This window comes from Eubalaena glacialis, chromosome 9, assembly GCF_028564815.1.
Source record: "Eubalaena glacialis isolate mEubGla1 chromosome 9, mEubGla1.1.hap2.+ XY, whole genome shotgun sequence".
In the NCBI taxonomy this organism is placed as follows: domain Eukaryota; kingdom Metazoa; phylum Chordata; class Mammalia; order Artiodactyla; family Balaenidae; genus Eubalaena; species Eubalaena glacialis.
Genome location: NC_083724.1, coordinates 22,572,899 through 22,589,251, shown reverse-complemented (window position 1 = coordinate 22,589,251; position 16,353 = coordinate 22,572,899). Strand labels below are relative to the sequence as shown.

The window sequence follows — 16,353 nt, the reverse complement described above, 5'->3', positions numbered from 1 at the left end:
GAGTCCCCTATAGCTCTTATTAAACAGTGCTAAGTCTAGAATTTCTTCCAAAGTCACCCAGATACACCACACAAATTATGTTTTCCATAAATCCGTGGGTTTGTTAGGGAACAATCCCCCACCTACAGCTAAGACCTCACACTACGGTGTTGAAGGTCTATGCTGTTTCCAAGAGGTGTCCAGAAAGAGATTCCATAACTGACACCCCTGAGGAAGAAAACGGCCAGCTTCCTGCAGCGGTAATGGGGAGAGGGGAAGATGCAGTTTAAAAAGCCCCCACCAGGTTCCCCAGGGAAATGTGAGCATTTGAGTACAGTAAGTCCCCTGCATACAAACAAGTTCCGTTCCAAGAGTAAGTCTGTAAGTCCAATTTGTTTGTAAGTCCAACAAAGTTAGCCTAGGTACCCAACTAACACAATCGGCTATATAGTACTGTACTGCAATAGGTTTATAATACTTTTCACACAAATAATACATAAAAAACAAACAAACCAAAAATAAAGAAAACATTTTTAATCTTACAGTACAGTACCTTGAAAAGTTCAGTAGTACAGTACAACAGCTGGCATACAGGGGCTGGCATTGAGTGAACAGGCCAGAAGAGTTACTGACTGGAGGAGGGAGAGGAGGTGGGAGATGGTAGAGCTGAAGGATTGTCAGCAATAGGAGACGGAGGGCAAGCTGCAATTTCACTCACACCTCACGTTGATGGCACAGGTTCTGGTTCCTTGCTGGATTCAATTCTATCTACCCTCTTGAAAAAACGATCCAGTGATATCTGGGTAGTAGTTCTTTTTTTTCATCATAGATGACATGGTAGCACTGGATTGCATCCTGAACGGCTGTTGCAACCTTCGTGTACCATTCTACGTGCAGGTGCTGTGCCTACAAAAACTAACAGTGCCTCCTCACATAAAGGAAATCCCCTTGCCATTTCCTGTGTTGTGAATCTCTTCAGTTCTTCAGTTACTTCTTCTTCCTCTTGTCTCTCTTCATCCTCTCTCTGGGCCTCCAATTCCTGGCGCTTCTTAGCAGTACCAGCTACATCACCGCGGCTTTTATGCGTGCTTCTGGTCATCCTGGGCTTGAAATAAAGATACCGTACTACTGTACTCTCTACAGTAAAGTACACAAAAGCACAACCACTTGTAGAGGATGCACGCATGTGACAATGTACGCCAGACACGTGAACTAACTTACATGATTGGACATGCGAACGCACGTTCTCATCCTTGAAAGCTCACAACTTGAAGGTTCATATGTAGGGGACTTACTGTATCTCTGCACTCAGCCCTTCAGGCTATCAATGAAATGTCCTTTCATTCATGATGTTTTGTCATCACGGTAAAGTAAGTGGTTTTTATCATACATTTCCTGTTTTCAGCCCAGAGGGAGATTAACTGTTTACTCTTTTCTGTGTGAGAACTCTCCTTAGGCTCAAGTTATTCCTCTGTTTGCTCTTCTCTGAGATTAATAACTCCAGGTCCTCTAATCTCTTGGCCAACCTTTTAAAACCACCAGGTTTCTCACCCACCCCAGGAACAGCAGAACAAAGTGCTCGCCCAGCTTGGAGAAGGCGGGCCCACAGCGGGGGCAGGGAGGCCGTCGCCTGCTTGTTCTGTGCCACGCTGCCCCTTTTCAGCCCCAGCGTCATACTTGCCATTCTGAATGTGCCACTACCACGCAGCTGATTCCGTCAACACGTGACTTCTAGGCTGCTTTCTGCTCTGCCTGCTCAAGGCCTTCCCCACCTTGAAAACCGTCTGCCTTTTCTCTCGAATGTGAAAGCCTGGACTTCATCAGGCTGGTTCTTCGCCACATTTTTGAGTTTAAATAACCTTAACTTCCAGCCATATTTTCCAAGGTGCTGTTTCCCATCCCCCAAACTGCTGTCTATGGCAGATCTGCTCTCCTTTCCATCGGCTTCATTACTGATTTAAACCAAATCAGACCCAAGGCAAGAAGTGGGTCGTGTCTAGGCTGGAGTTCTTTCACCCTGAGTATGTGAGATGAGGGGACATACTCATTACTACCCTTAGGTGTCAACAGTATCCATTCTCTACTAGAAACAAGTGACAAAGGAAATTATGGAGGCTACCATCTGAGAAAACTTTGAAGAGTCAGGAAAAAAGCAATGAAGCAGGACTTGTCCTACAAAATATTAAATATATTATAAATTTACAATAACTGAAATAGGAAGGTACAAGCACAGGATAGGCAAAGCAATGGAAGAAGCTAGACAATTGAGAAAGAGATCCAAATAAATAAATGAGAATATAGTGCGTGGCCTGGACAGTCATTCCAAAGGTGATGGGGAAACTGGCTTATCATCTGAGGGAAAAAACTTACCATGTAAATTTAGCCTTATACACGCATCTAAACAAATTCCAAATGGGTCTAACCTTCAATGTGAAAAGCAAAACCATTAAGAAGCATTTGAAAATAGTAGAGAATAAAAATTATTGATCTGATTTTCAGGGTGGGGAAGGCTTTTCTTGGCATGACCAGAGGCAGAAACTATAAAAGAATCAATAGAATTGATTATATGAAAACTTAAAATGTCTAAATGTCAAAAAGAATATTGACAAGAAAATTAAAGAGTAAATAACCTGGGGGTGTAATATGTATAACAAAAGATTAAAACCATTAATGTAGGCAAACTATTAAAATCAATGAGAGGAAGGAGGTAACAGAAGTGCAAATGTGTTAAAATTCCTCCAAAACCCATTAAAATGAACCAAAAAAAAAAGTAAAAGAAAATTTTATCTGCACCAAATCTAAACAAAGGTCGCAACCTTATGCTATAAACTTCAAGTAAATGCAAGGAACTAATACATATAAATAAATATATAAAAATAAAGACACCCAATGGTTCTTTTCTAATCCTCAGCATCTCCCCAACTGGACCACGGCCCCCACTCAAGGCATGATAAATTGAAATTGATGGCAATAGAGCAAATGGAGCTTACACCGTAAGTCATCAGATATCGCAAGGTGAGCTGCATCTCCCTCATCAATAAGGTTATGAGACTTGGCTTCCCAGGAAGAAGGAACAATCTTCTTTTTATCTTTATCTCCCCTTCAGCACTTGGCACCGGTCTTTGTACATAACCAATCAATAGGTATTCACTGAATTAAACTGTTAAGTTGCAGCATACCCTTCCCCCACTTCTATAACACACAGAAACCCTGGTTTTTAGGCTTCTGATATAAAGAAACTTTCCCATCCATATTTTGTAAAAAGCTAGCGTTAATATAGGAACATAACGCATCCAGCCCATTTTCCTCTGTGGTGTACCATCTTGTCTCAGTAGGGCCTCAGCAGGGATGCAGATGCTTTCAGTGAGAAGAGTGGGGAGATATCCATCCCCATATAGCCATTTCCTTGAGAGGCTAGGTTTTGATTTGAAGCTGGAAAGTAGTTGGGAGATTTCTGGGGATGAGAGGAACAGGTGGCCCATGGAGGTATGGAAGGACATGTGTGCCTCCCTCCTGGCCTGACCTAACATTAGGTCCTCAGATGTCAAAGAACCTGTGTCCGTGAAAGACTTCGAGAGAGCCTGGATGAAGAAAAACAGTTGGGATGAAGGCCAGCTCCTCTCCTAACCTCTGGGGCAGTTCCTACCCACTCAGAGCCAGGGGAAACAGCAGGAATAAGTGTGGTACCCTGGAACCAGCCTGAGGAGACAAGGTCCTCACTGAGGACACAGGAGTGCACAGGCCTTGGATGGTTTGTGGAAGAGAAGCTCACAGCAGAAGAACGTCAAGACACCTGGTCCTGCACGGTCCTTCCTGAGGACACTTAACAGTAAGAGAGGAGGGGTCAGAGGAGGGGGCAGTGGTCCCCAGCCCTGTAAGGGGAATTAGAGCTATCCTGACTGGACCTCTCTGTTAGAGGGATAGCCTGAGAATGCTTGGGACATACCTGTGTTTTCAGTGGCTTTCCTGAACATCTGAAAAAGTACATTGTTTTTCTTATTACGAATGCAGGTAGAGATGGGAAAGTTCCCGTGTACATTGCCAGCCTTGGTATTGAAGGTGGACTTGGGAAGGAATGATTTCCTTTACATATTCGTTTCCCTTTTCTCTTCCAGCATTCTTGGTTCCATAATAAACAGTCAACCTCAAATGATCACCACATTGTGTGGAATAAGTGGTTTATCTTTACATTCCTGCAGGCACTTGCTTTCTCTCTCTCTCTCTTTCTCTCCCTCCCCCCACTTCCCCCTCTCTGGTTCTCTCCCTCTCTCTATGAGAAGAAAATTTTGCCTACAAGCTTTTTGACTTGGCTAGAAAATAGCATAACCAGTGTGGGGTAGCTCTTCTGACCCTTTGGGTCTACGTCAAGGATGAAAGTTTGTTCTTACACAAGGGAGTATAAATGGTGGCACTATTCTGATGAATTCCCATCAATGGGCTGCCTGCGGAAGCACGTGGGCCATGAGTCAAAAGCACTGTGACAGCCTCTCCATCTTACCACCTTTCTCACCAGCACCCTCTTCCATTGCCGCTACAACACTTGCCTCTGTCCTTCAACATTCCAAAAGCTTTCACTGTCCTCTGAGGTCAGCAATATATTTAAAGCGCTCGTTTTCATCCTGTTCCCATCAGTAAGATTTAGCTTAATGTAAGACACTCAGAAGGGAAATTCCATTCACTTTTCTTCTGGGAAATCAGCTGCTGCGTATTCCACGTCCAAACCCCTTGCCTCACATTTCTGGTAAAATTCAAAAGTTCACAATTTTGCTGAAACAAAGCCACATCTTAGGCAAAAAGGCATACCTCTTCACATCAATATATGGTTCTCTTATTAAAGAGAGGGCTTGGGGTTTGTTCTTATTTTATTTGTTTAGTTACTCTTTCACAAGATCTTAACAACTTGAATTTTCACACTTTTTAAAAATTGCTAATTCTTTAAAGTAGAGTGAAAAACATGCAGTCATGGTTTCAATGAACTTAAACAGCTCCACAGTGTCCCCTGGTGGCCATGAACACAGACACAGGGTGCTTGAGCTACGGGGCAATATTTAGCGTACAAAACAAGGTAGAAGTAAGTGTCTCATCGAGATGAAACTCCCTCTCCCCAACTCAAAAAATATGAAATGCTAATGTGAATCAGCAATGCAAACCATCCAAACATGAGAAGGACCAAAGAGTAGGAGACTGAATAGCTATCCATTTTGATAAGTCACCATGGAAAAAATGCCCAAATTGAACATCTCTTTCCAGCCCCAAAGCTGGTGAATTCTTTTTGGTCTAAAGCCTTTATTAACTAACCAGGCATTTCTTCAATGCCAATACCACCCGCTGGCCATTTGGGGGTTAGCCCTCGTATGCATTCATTACAAAAATATTCTTTTGTTGTGCTATCATTGTCCTTATGTGTGCTCACACTGTCCTTATGTCCTTATGTGTTGGGGAGCCAATGTAGAGCACACAGACAAAAATCTCTGTCTTCAAAGAGTTCCTATTTTAGTAGGGGAAAAGAAAATAAACAAGTAAATTTTAAAATACAAGTCCTAAAAACGAGTTCTATGAAGAAATTCAAGCAGAGGAAATGGATAGAGTGATGGGGTGGCAATGGGAGATGATTTTTGAAAGGATGGGCAGGGAGAGGCTCTCTAGGTAATGGCACTTGAGCAGAAACCTGAGTGATTATAAAGAAGCCATGTGGAGAGAGTGTCCCATGAAGATTAAGCAGCAAATGGAAATACCTGGATGTAAGAACAAGTTTGACCCGTTTGAGAAATAGCAAGGAAGGATGCTGCTGCTTAGTGAGAAAGGGAGAGGGCAGAGGGAGATGAGGTCAATGAGGTAGGCAGGGGCCAGACTCCATGTTCCATGGTAAGGAACGTGGATTCCGTTAGAACACTAATGCAAACTCATAGAACCGTTTTGAGCTGGGCATGACATGTTCTCATATACATTTTTAAATTAATTTTTATTGGAGTATAGTTGATTTACAATGTTGTGTTAGTTTCAGTTGTACAGCAAAGTGAATCAGTTATACATATACATACATCCACTCTTTTTTAGATTCTTTTCCCATATAGGTCATTAGAGTATTGAGTAGAGTTCCCTGTGCTATATAGTAGGTCCTTATTACTTATCTATTTTATATATAGTAGTGTGTATATGTCAATCCCAATCTCCCAATTTATCCCTCCCTTCCTTTCCCCCTGGTAACCATGAGTTTGTTTTTTACATCTGTGACTCTGTTTTGTTAATAAGTGCATTTGTACCATTTTTTTAGATTCCTCATATAAGCAATATCATGATATTTGTCTTTCTCCGTCTGACTTACTTCATTCAGTATGACACTTTGAGTGATGTTTTTAAAGTTATGGTGATGATTAAGACTTAGGGCAGCAGGTGATAGGCAACTGTGAAAACAGGGAGAAGAGTTAGAATGCTATTGCAGGAGTCCAAGCAAGAAGTTGCTGGCTTGGATTAGGTTGCTAGTGGTAAAGGCAAAGGTGGGGAGAAGTGGTTGGATTCAGAATGTTTATTTCAGAAACAAGCCAGCTTGTTGATGGACTAGAAATGGTGGGAGAGATAGAATCAATTATGATTCCTTTTTGGCCTGAGCAGTTGGTGAAAAGGAATGCCAATAACTGAGATAGAGAAGCCTGGGTGGAATGGATTTGGGGGTGAGGGAAGAGGTGAGAAATCAAAAGTTCTACTGGGTTTGCCTATTAGATGTTCAATAGGATATGTTTAGGAGACAGGTGGATACATGAGTCTGGAGCTCAGAGGAGAGATTGGGACTAGGATACATATTTGGGAACGCTCAGCACATAGGTAATGTTTATAGCCATGAAACTGATAGAGATCGCCTAGGCAGAAAGAGTAAATAATGAAGAAAAAGGAATAGAAGAAGGCGAGGGGCGGGGCATCAATAAAAGTATTCAGTTGGCCAAAAAGTTCATTTGGGTTCTTTGGAAGCTCTTATGGCAAAACCCGAACGATATTTTTGGCCAACCCAATAGATGGACCTAGTGAAAAAAAACTGAGAAGGAGCAGCCAGCAAGGTAGAAGGATCCAAAAGCCAAGAGAAAAGGTGTTTCAAGGATGGAATGCCAAATGCTGTAGAGAAAATCATATAAGAACAAAATTGGGCAGTGGGTTTTGCAAGATGGAGACACTTCCAGTAAAGCATTGAGGACAAATGCCTCTGGCCTGGAACCAGTTACAGAAAGAAGAGGAGGTAAGGATGTGGAGCCTACACAACATTCTTTCAAGGAGTTTTACTGTAACGAGGGGCTGAGAGAAGGCAGAGTAGCTGGAGGGAATATGGGATCAAAAGAAGTGTGCTTATCTTTTCTATGTTTTCATTTAAAAATGAGATATTACAACATGCTTGTGCAGTGTTGGGACTAATTCTTTACTGGAGGGAATTGAGGATGAGGCAAGAAGGGATGACGGGGTTGAGGGAGGATTCGCCTTAGGAGTGGGGACAAGAGAGAAGATAAAATATAGGTTCTGCATGAAGGCAACAATGGGAGATTTGGGAGTGGAAAGTCCTCACCTGATTACTTTTTTTTTTTTAATTTATTTTTATACAGCAGGTTCTTATTAGTTATCTATTTTATACATATTAGTGTATATATGTCAATCTCAGTCTCCCAATTCATCCCACCACCACCCCCTCACCTGATTATTCTAATTCCTCAGTGAAATAAGAAACAAGAAGCTAATAGTCTGAATATTAGCTCAGAGTGTGTGTGTTGGGGGATGGAGTGAGCATCACAGATTTGAGGAGACATGAGAAAATGAGTGGAAAGTGAATTTTCTAGGGGACTAGAGTGGGACTGCCAGTCATTTTTCCCTGAGAGTAACCTACTCTTAAGGTACTTGTAACAGAATAACAATTAAATATGTTACTGAGAAAGAAAGAGTAATAGGAAAAATTCTTTTTAAGTATGAAATATTTTAAATATTTCAAATATCCAGAAGGAATTTAACCAACACTCATGTACAACCTACCCAGATTTCTTCAATGTTCCTATTTTGTTTCAGGTACCTTTTTAAGAAATAAAACATTGCAGTTCAGGCTGCAGTCCCCTTAGTTCCCCTCTCCAATTTCACGTCCTTCTTCCTCTTTCTCTTAAAGTTCATTATATAAAGATTGAAAGTTATAGTGTGCCTCTTTATTTGAGCCTATACAGCTCTGCGGTGACTTCGTTCATCCAAATGCTGTTATTCAAGATTTACCTGTTATCTGCGTTGTCAGGGAGATGACCGCAGGAAGTTCAGAAGACAAAGCCTGGATGCTGACACTGTAGTTGGTACCTGGCCTCAGGTCCAAACAAGTCTCAGGAGCCTGGCTGCTGGCAGTGATATTAAAGACCATTTCCTGGGCAAATTCCTTCTGATACCATCTCTGGCCCCAAATGTGGAACTAAAACATAGAAAAGTTCACCAGGTGAATTGCTAGCTTGAAAGGCTCTGAATGCCTGGATACCTACCCTTTCTCTCACACTCTCTTACTCTTGACTCTAAAGTTGCTTCAGAAAGTGAAATACGGCAGGAAGCAAATATTAGAGTTGTACCATAAATATTGTAATTACAATATTATCAGTATCATAAACATATTTTTAAATCAAAATGCACGAAAACTCGAGGCCCCAACACCGACAACATTCTCTTTCTTGTTCTCACACATATAACGGCACGTGCCCAATGTGAAAGTCTGTTGGCAAAACCACAGGAGCAAGACCAAAGAACAATTTCCTAGAAAGAAAATTAAGAATCTGAACTAAGGCTTCTCCCAGAGCAGAACGTGCATTAGGATAGGGGTCCCCAACCCCTGGACCGCAGACCGGTACCAGTCCACGGCCTGTGAGGAGCCAGGCCACACAGCACGAGGGGAGCAGTGGACCGAGCGAAGCTTTGTCTGCTGCTTCCCATCGCCCGCATTACCGCCTGACCCATCCCCCCACCCCCCGGCGGTAGAAAAATTGTCTTCCACGAAACCGGTCCCTGGTGCCGAAAAGATTGGGGACTGCTGCATTAGGGTAATCCTAGTCGGTTTGGTAAAACCTGGGAAGAGTTTTTCTCCTCTGCCCGCCCCCTTCTGACATTCCCTACACTTGACTGTAACATCCCAGCACCTGGGCCAATAGATGCACTTTTCTTCCTACTTAATTGCTTCTAGTTGCAGCTCATCCCATGGTCTTTACCTTTCTTACTCACAACCACATCTAGCTTTAGAAGTTCCCCTTGACTCTCCAGGCAACACATTCAGACCCTGATCAGAGGCACTGGTGTGGACAGACACACACATGCAAGAGCCACTGGCTTCCTTCCATGACACTGCCTGAACATCAGCTCTGCATCAGGCTATGTTGCACAAAGAACCTCTCATGATTTTCTCATCAATCCCCAAGGTCTCTGTCTTCAAATATGCAGCAGAAGTGCCCACTTTCTTGTTTCTTACTGCAATTGTCACTACAAATCTTCCACTGATAACGGCAGCTATATAAGTAGTTTTTTTGGTTTGTTGCTATTTTTTGAACCTCCCACACAAGACAAAGGCCTATAAGCAGAGTAACTTTCAGTAACTTACTAAATACATCTCCTCTATATCAGCTGTCTTCATACTTCTCCATCTCAAGCAGGTTTCATTAAATGTTGAAATGTTACTGATGGTCTGTTTTACTGCAAGGGGAAAAGAATGAGAAATCAACTTACACCTTATACCAAAATACTACCTTTTAATTGAACAATATTCCAAGGATAAGCGTTTACAGAGGATAACTTCAGCAGTATTTTAATTTAGAAATCAGTGGTAGCAGTCCAAGAAACACCATTTTTATATTTATGTAAACACAGTCCTGATGAAAGATTTAAGATCAAAAGATACCCAGTCAGAGAATCCTTCTTAAAAAATTATTTAAGTCGATTCACTGCAAATTCCCTTGGTTTACTAAGCTAAAACAGCAACTCATTGTCCTGGCCTTGGACAACCTCATTTAGACAAACAAGCATCAGTTTGAAATTCTGAGCTGAGAGTAACATTTCGGCAGAGAACTGAGAATTACTCCTTGAGGAAATGAAAAAGTCTACCTCAAGCAGTCAGGCTTTTCATGATGAAAAGGGGGGAGTGGTCCCTCTCGGTTTGGGCTTCCTCATCTCTTATGATCAAAGAAGCATTCATTGGTCTCTGCTCAATTTCATGGTAATGAATCCAAAAGACAGTTCAGTACTGGTACCATATAATACAGAGGCACATTCCCCAGGCTTTTTAAAATAAAGACTAGTTATTCAAACAACACTGTAATTCAACTGTACTTCAATAAAAAAATAAATTTTTTAAAAGACTGGTTATTCAAAGCTCTGGTATCAAAGGTTATTTCCTTCAATGATGATCCCTGTCCTTAAACTGAAAATAATACATCAGACTTGCTAAGAAGTTTCATAGGAACACTGTGATGATTAATAAGTGATAAAGACAACTCCCAAAGCACGTGAAAAAAAGAAAATCTCATGGGAGCCAAACCTTTATTGTGTAAGCCCCTGGACCAACAGGTTCCTATGAATGAAGCCTAGTTGATAGATGTGACCCCTCTTTATGGATGGGGCAGCTTTGCCCAGAGAAAACCTGTTCCACAGGTCACAAGCTATTCTTCAAATGTTGTAAGACAGAGTAAGGAATAAAGTATGGATGATTCAGGATAAAGCAACCTTTAAGGAAGGTAAGGAAGATGGTTTTAGAGATAAGTAGTAGTGGCCCAAGGAAACTCACATTTATGAAACTTTCAAAAAGCATATAACTTCAATAGTATTTAAACAGTTCCAGACCATACAAAAAGGTAGAAAGTTTCCCAATTCACTCAGTATGACTGGATAATCCACAATGCCCAAGGTGTACAAGGACGGCACAACCAATTACTAAACACACTATGCTAAATTCACTTATTAATATAAATACAAAAATAAAATATTAACAAATAGAAGTCAGCAGTACATTCAAAGAACAATACACTATAAACAAGGGAGATTTACTCCAGGAATACAGAGATGATCATTACTAGGAAAGCTATGAATAGATTGAAAGAGAAAAACCATATGGTCACTTTTATAATCATAATGGTTAATACATCTAATGTACATTCCTGCCTAAAAATCTTAGCAAACTAGGATTTAATTTGATAAAAACTCCTTGATTTAAAAGAATGTTTATTAGAAACCACCATACTCAGTGGTAAAACAATTTCTAATAAAGTTAAGAACAATCCAAGGATGCATGGTTTCACAGCTATTATTTAGCATTAGTCAGGAGATTCTAGACAATGCAGAACGAGGCAAGGAAAAAAATGAGCTATAAATACCAGAAAGAAAGGGAACAAATTATGCAACTGACAGTAAATTTAAAAAAAACAACTGAAAAACAAATATGCAATTGTTTGAAAACGACAGAAAAATAATAGGAGTTTGGCAAAATGCACCCAAAGACAAGAACATAGAAAAACTAATCGTTTTCTACATATCTGTAAGCACAAGTATGGTAGGCTGAATAATGGTCCCTTCAAAGATGTTCACATCCTAGTCCCTGGAATCTGTAACCATGTTACCTTACATGGCATAAAGACTTTGCAAATGTGATTACAATAGGGAGATTATCCTGGATTATCCAGATTACAATAGGGAGATTATCCTGGATTATCCAGATATTACATATCTGTAAGCACAAGTATGGTAGGCTGAATAATGGTCCCTTCAAAGATGTTCACATCCTAGTCCCTGGAATCTGTAACCATGTTACCTTACATGGCATAAAGACTTTGCAAATGTGATTACAATAGGGAGATTATCCTGGATTATCCAGATGACAAGGGTCTTTAAAAGAGGGAGACAAGAAGATCAGGGCCAGAGAGAACTTAAGGTTGAACTGATGAGCTTTAAAGATGGAGGATGGGGCCACAAGCCAAGGAATGTAGGCAGGGTCTAGAAACTGGAAAGGGCAAGGAAATAGATCCTCCCTTTGAGACCCCACAATGAACACAGGCCTGCCGACACAAATAAACTAAAACCACAAATAAAATATAATAGAAAAATTAAAAGATTTCTATTCACAAGAGAAGAAACCATGAACAAACTTCAAATACCTAGCAATAAATGTAACTAGAAATGTCCAAGACTTACAAGAAGATTTTTTTCCCCCAGAAGGACATAAAATAAAACAATAAAGAGAAAATGCCACATCCTTGAATGGAAAGATTGAAAAGTGAAAAGATATCAATTCTCCACCAATTAACCTGTAAGTGGAATATACTTCCAATGGTGATTCCAATGGACCTTCTTGGAACGTGATAAGTTTACACATTATTCAGTGAATAGAAAGTTCTCACCATGTGCCAGGCATGCTTTGGGGCTAAGGATAAAGTGGTGAGAAAACAAAGTCCCTGCACCTAATGGAATTCATTCTAGTGAGAAAGGCAGAAAATAAACAAGTGAAAAAATAAATTTTAAAAATATAGGGCTTCCCTGGTGGCGCAGTGGTTAAGAATCCGCCTGCAAATGCAGGGGACACGGGTTAGATCCCTGGTCCGGGAAGATCCAACATATTCCGTGGAGCAACTAAGCCCGTGCGCCACAACTACTCAGCCTGTGCTGTAGAGCCCACGAGCCACAACTCCTGAAGCCCACGTGCCACAACTACTGAAGCCCGTGCAAGGCAAGAAGAGAAGACAGCACAATGAGAAGCCCGTGCACTGAAACAAAGAGTAGCCCTGCTCGCCGCAACTAGAGAAAGCCCACGCACACCAATGAAGACGCAACGCGGCCAAAAATAAACAAATAAAACAAATAAATTTATTTTTTAAAAGTATATATATATATATAATTTTGTGCACTGGTAACGACTATGAAAAGCATCATACAAGAATAGAAAGGATGGTTATGGAAGGTCCTCTGTGGAGGTGATATGTGAGCAGAGACCTGAAGGATGAGTGAGTGAGCATCAAGAGTGGAGGAAGAGGGGTCAGACAGAGGGGGCTCCAAGGTCAAAACCCCACATGCAGGAATCAGCTTGGCATGCTCAATGAACAAAAAAACAATTACTGCTAAATTTTGGGGGGAAGAGTAATGAGAATAACAAGAAAAAAATTGAAATAAAAATATTGAAACAGGACAAAACCAGGTTTCAGTAACTATTATAAAGTTATGACAGTATTTCTCAACCTTTTTTCATTATAGCCCTACACGGAGCCTTTTTAAACATTTTTTTCCCTAATCTCTCACACTTTATAAAATGTTAATACCACAGGTATGTATATGTTTCTTATTTACTATATGTTTATCTATGATTCATATATATATATATATATATATATATATATATTTTTTTTTTTTTAGTGTTAATTTCCTGGGTTTTTTTGTTTTTTTGTTTTTTGGCTGTGTTGGGTCTTCATCGCTGTGCCCAGGCTTTCTCTAGTTGCGGCGAGGGGGGGCTACTCTTAGCTGCAGTGCGCGGTCTTCACATTGTGGTGGTGTCTCTTGTAGCGGAGCACGGGCTCTAGGCGTGCAGGCTTCAGTAGTTGTGGCTCGCCGGCTCTAGAGCACAGGCTCAGTAGTTGTGGCACACGGGCTTAGTTGCTCCACAGCATGTGGGATCTTCCTGGACCAGGGCTCGAACCCGTGTCCCCTGCATTGACAGGCGGATTCTTAACCACTGCGCCACCAGGGAAGCCCCATGATTCATATATTAAAAGAATAATATTTTTCCACCCCTCGAGAAGGAATTTTTGCCCGATTAGCTGATTTTGCCAGGCGGTGAATTGAGAATGCTAGAGTAAATTGCTAGTTTGTTGCTAGCAAAGGAATAAACAAAGAGGTCAATGGAGCAGAGCAGAACCCAGAAACGAATCTATCTATGCATCGGAATTTGTATAAGATAGGGGTGGACTTTCAAATCAGTGGGAAATAAACTGAGTTGGGAAATAGTTATCCATAGAAATAAACTAATATTAGATCCCTACCTTGACATACAGGCAAAAATGTTTGCAACTGTAATAAATTTTTAGTTAAAAAATATACTAGAAAAGAAAATAGAAAAACAGTTCTATAATCTTGGTTAGGAAAGAAATAATAAGAAAACTAGGAAAAATTTTTTTTAATTTGACTAAATAAAATCTTAAATTTTCTTTATGGCAAACGATTCAACAACCTAAGTTTGAAAGACAAGCAACAAAGTGTGAAAAAAAATTGTAACATATTTGAAAAAGTTGATGGCCCTGATATCTAAAGAACACTTACCATGAAGAAAAATACCACCAACAACACAGGAAAAGGAGCAATAAATAGAAAAAGTGATTCATAGGAAAACTGTAATAGGACAATCAATAAGCAAAGAGGTACAAATTAAACCAAAATAAAATATGCTTTTCACTTATTAGGCCCTCAAACATTAAAAAACTGGAATATCCTGCATTGGTGAAGATGTTGGAAAACAGGTGTGTGTGTAAATTGATACAGTCTTTGTGGAGAGGAATTTATGAGGCTCTTTATCTTGGTAATTCCACTCTTAAGACTTAATTCTACGGAAATATCCTGCCAATTATGCAAAGATACAGCACATTTCATCAAACCTAAGATACCATTCTTGTAAGATGCACTATTATTTTGTTTTATTAAGAAAGTAAAAATACTGCCAAGTAAATTCTGTCATGATTATTTTCTTGTCTCAGAATTATTTTATACTGGTTGAAAGAGTTTTTTTCAGACCTATAGAAACATTAAAATTTTATAATATATAATAAAAGAAAACTCAAAAAATTGATTGAGACACTCCTAAAATTTCTCCATATTCAGTATGTAACAATTATCAATCACTTTTCAATTAAGAGATATCAGTGTATATTTCCACAACCTGTGTTCTATCCTGAGTCTTGGTGAGGCAGTATTTCTTTTAAATGTTCTATTTTCTTTTTCTTGCAAGCCATTCTGATGCTGACACCTGCTTTTATACATTGCTGATCTATTTCCATGGTTTTCTACATACACAATAACTTTTTGTTTCAATGTCAAATCATTGGAAAAGTTCTGAAAAAGTTTTAGTAAGCAAAATGTTAATATGTCACTAATGTCCATAACTAAATAAAAGTAGCAACACTGCAAGTAGCTATGACCAATTTGATACATACATGAGTAATGACAATTATGTTCATGGCAGCCACCTGACTGTATAACACTTGTAAGAATTCATAGATATTAAAATGTGAAAAAATGTGCCTCTGAGTACGAGCAAAACATAATATATGTAAGTATATTAAAAGTAGCATTGTCTATAACAACAAAAATTTGAAGGGGAAAAAAAACCCCTAAATATCCTTCCATAGTGGACAAGTTAATAAATTAGTGAAACTCCACACAGTGGAATACTATGCTTCCCTCAGAGAAGGAGATGGCATTATAGGAACTGATACAGAAGTATGTCCACAGAATATTGTAAAGCCAAAAATGTTTTAAATAAAATAAAAAAGCAAGATGAAAAATGGTACATATATGATTCTGGTTTTTTTTAAAGGACACACACACACACACACACGCATATACACATGAACATGTAATGTTACAATAATGGTGGGTCTGCAATTCCTTCTGCTCACAGAAACATCCCACTGGTTAAGTTCAATTCCATCTTGGTCAGAGAGGGACTCTCACTCTAGGTCCCCTTCTCTCCATCCAAGGGTTCACAGTTTGAACCACGGGCAGGTTGAACCCATGCTGAGCTCACTGGGGAGAAAAGGATCCCCAGTAAGAAGACAGCTCATCCTGAGTCCCTTCCTACCCCACTCTCTGATCCTTTGCTATGGAAAGTAAGTACATGCCCCTCATTCAAATATGCCTCCTTTGCTCCATTTTCAGTGGTCACTCTGCCTTCTCTCTCTCCTTTCCCCACCCACAGGGCTTCTAAGCTAGAAGCCTGAAGTTGAGAAACCAGACCTGCAAGAATGCCTCAGAGAAGAGGAAATTTGGCTCTTAGTTCATCAGATTTTTTTGAAACTTTGTTTCTGTTTCATTAATGTGGGCAAGCAACTATGGGCAAAATCAGTCATTACTGTACTTCCTCAGGGCTCCCATAGTCCCCTGCAAATACCTCAAACTACATTTTATGCATTGTAATATTATGTATGTATTATTATGCATGTGTGTGTCATGAGAGACCATGTCTCATTCATCTTTGTACTCCTAGTGTCCAGGACAGTGGTGGGCACAGCATTCCTGGTTGTTTAAATGTAAACAATCAGCAATAAGGGGAAAGCTAAGCAACTGATATCATACTAACCAAATAGAATACAGGTACTCTGAATAAGACATGGTTTCTGCCCTTAATATGTATTTAATCTA

General features: G+C 40.0%; 1 protein-coding gene across 2 annotated transcripts in view; it reads right to left on the bottom strand.

The window, feature by feature from the left end:
- The window catches only part of SUSD1 (sushi domain containing 1), a 124,065-nt gene that overhangs the window by 26,874 nt on the left and 80,838 nt on the right, over nucleotides 1-16,353 (bottom strand). For both annotated transcript variants that reach the window (XM_061201030.1, XM_061201031.1), the window contains 2 exons: nucleotides 9,569-9,660; nucleotides 8,215-8,401 (listed from right to left, as the gene is read on the bottom strand). In XM_061201030.1, coding sequence (XP_061057013.1) covers nucleotides 8,215-8,401; nucleotides 9,569-9,660 — 279 coding nt within the window. The remainder of the gene's footprint in view (nucleotides 1-8,214; nucleotides 8,402-9,568; nucleotides 9,661-16,353) is intronic.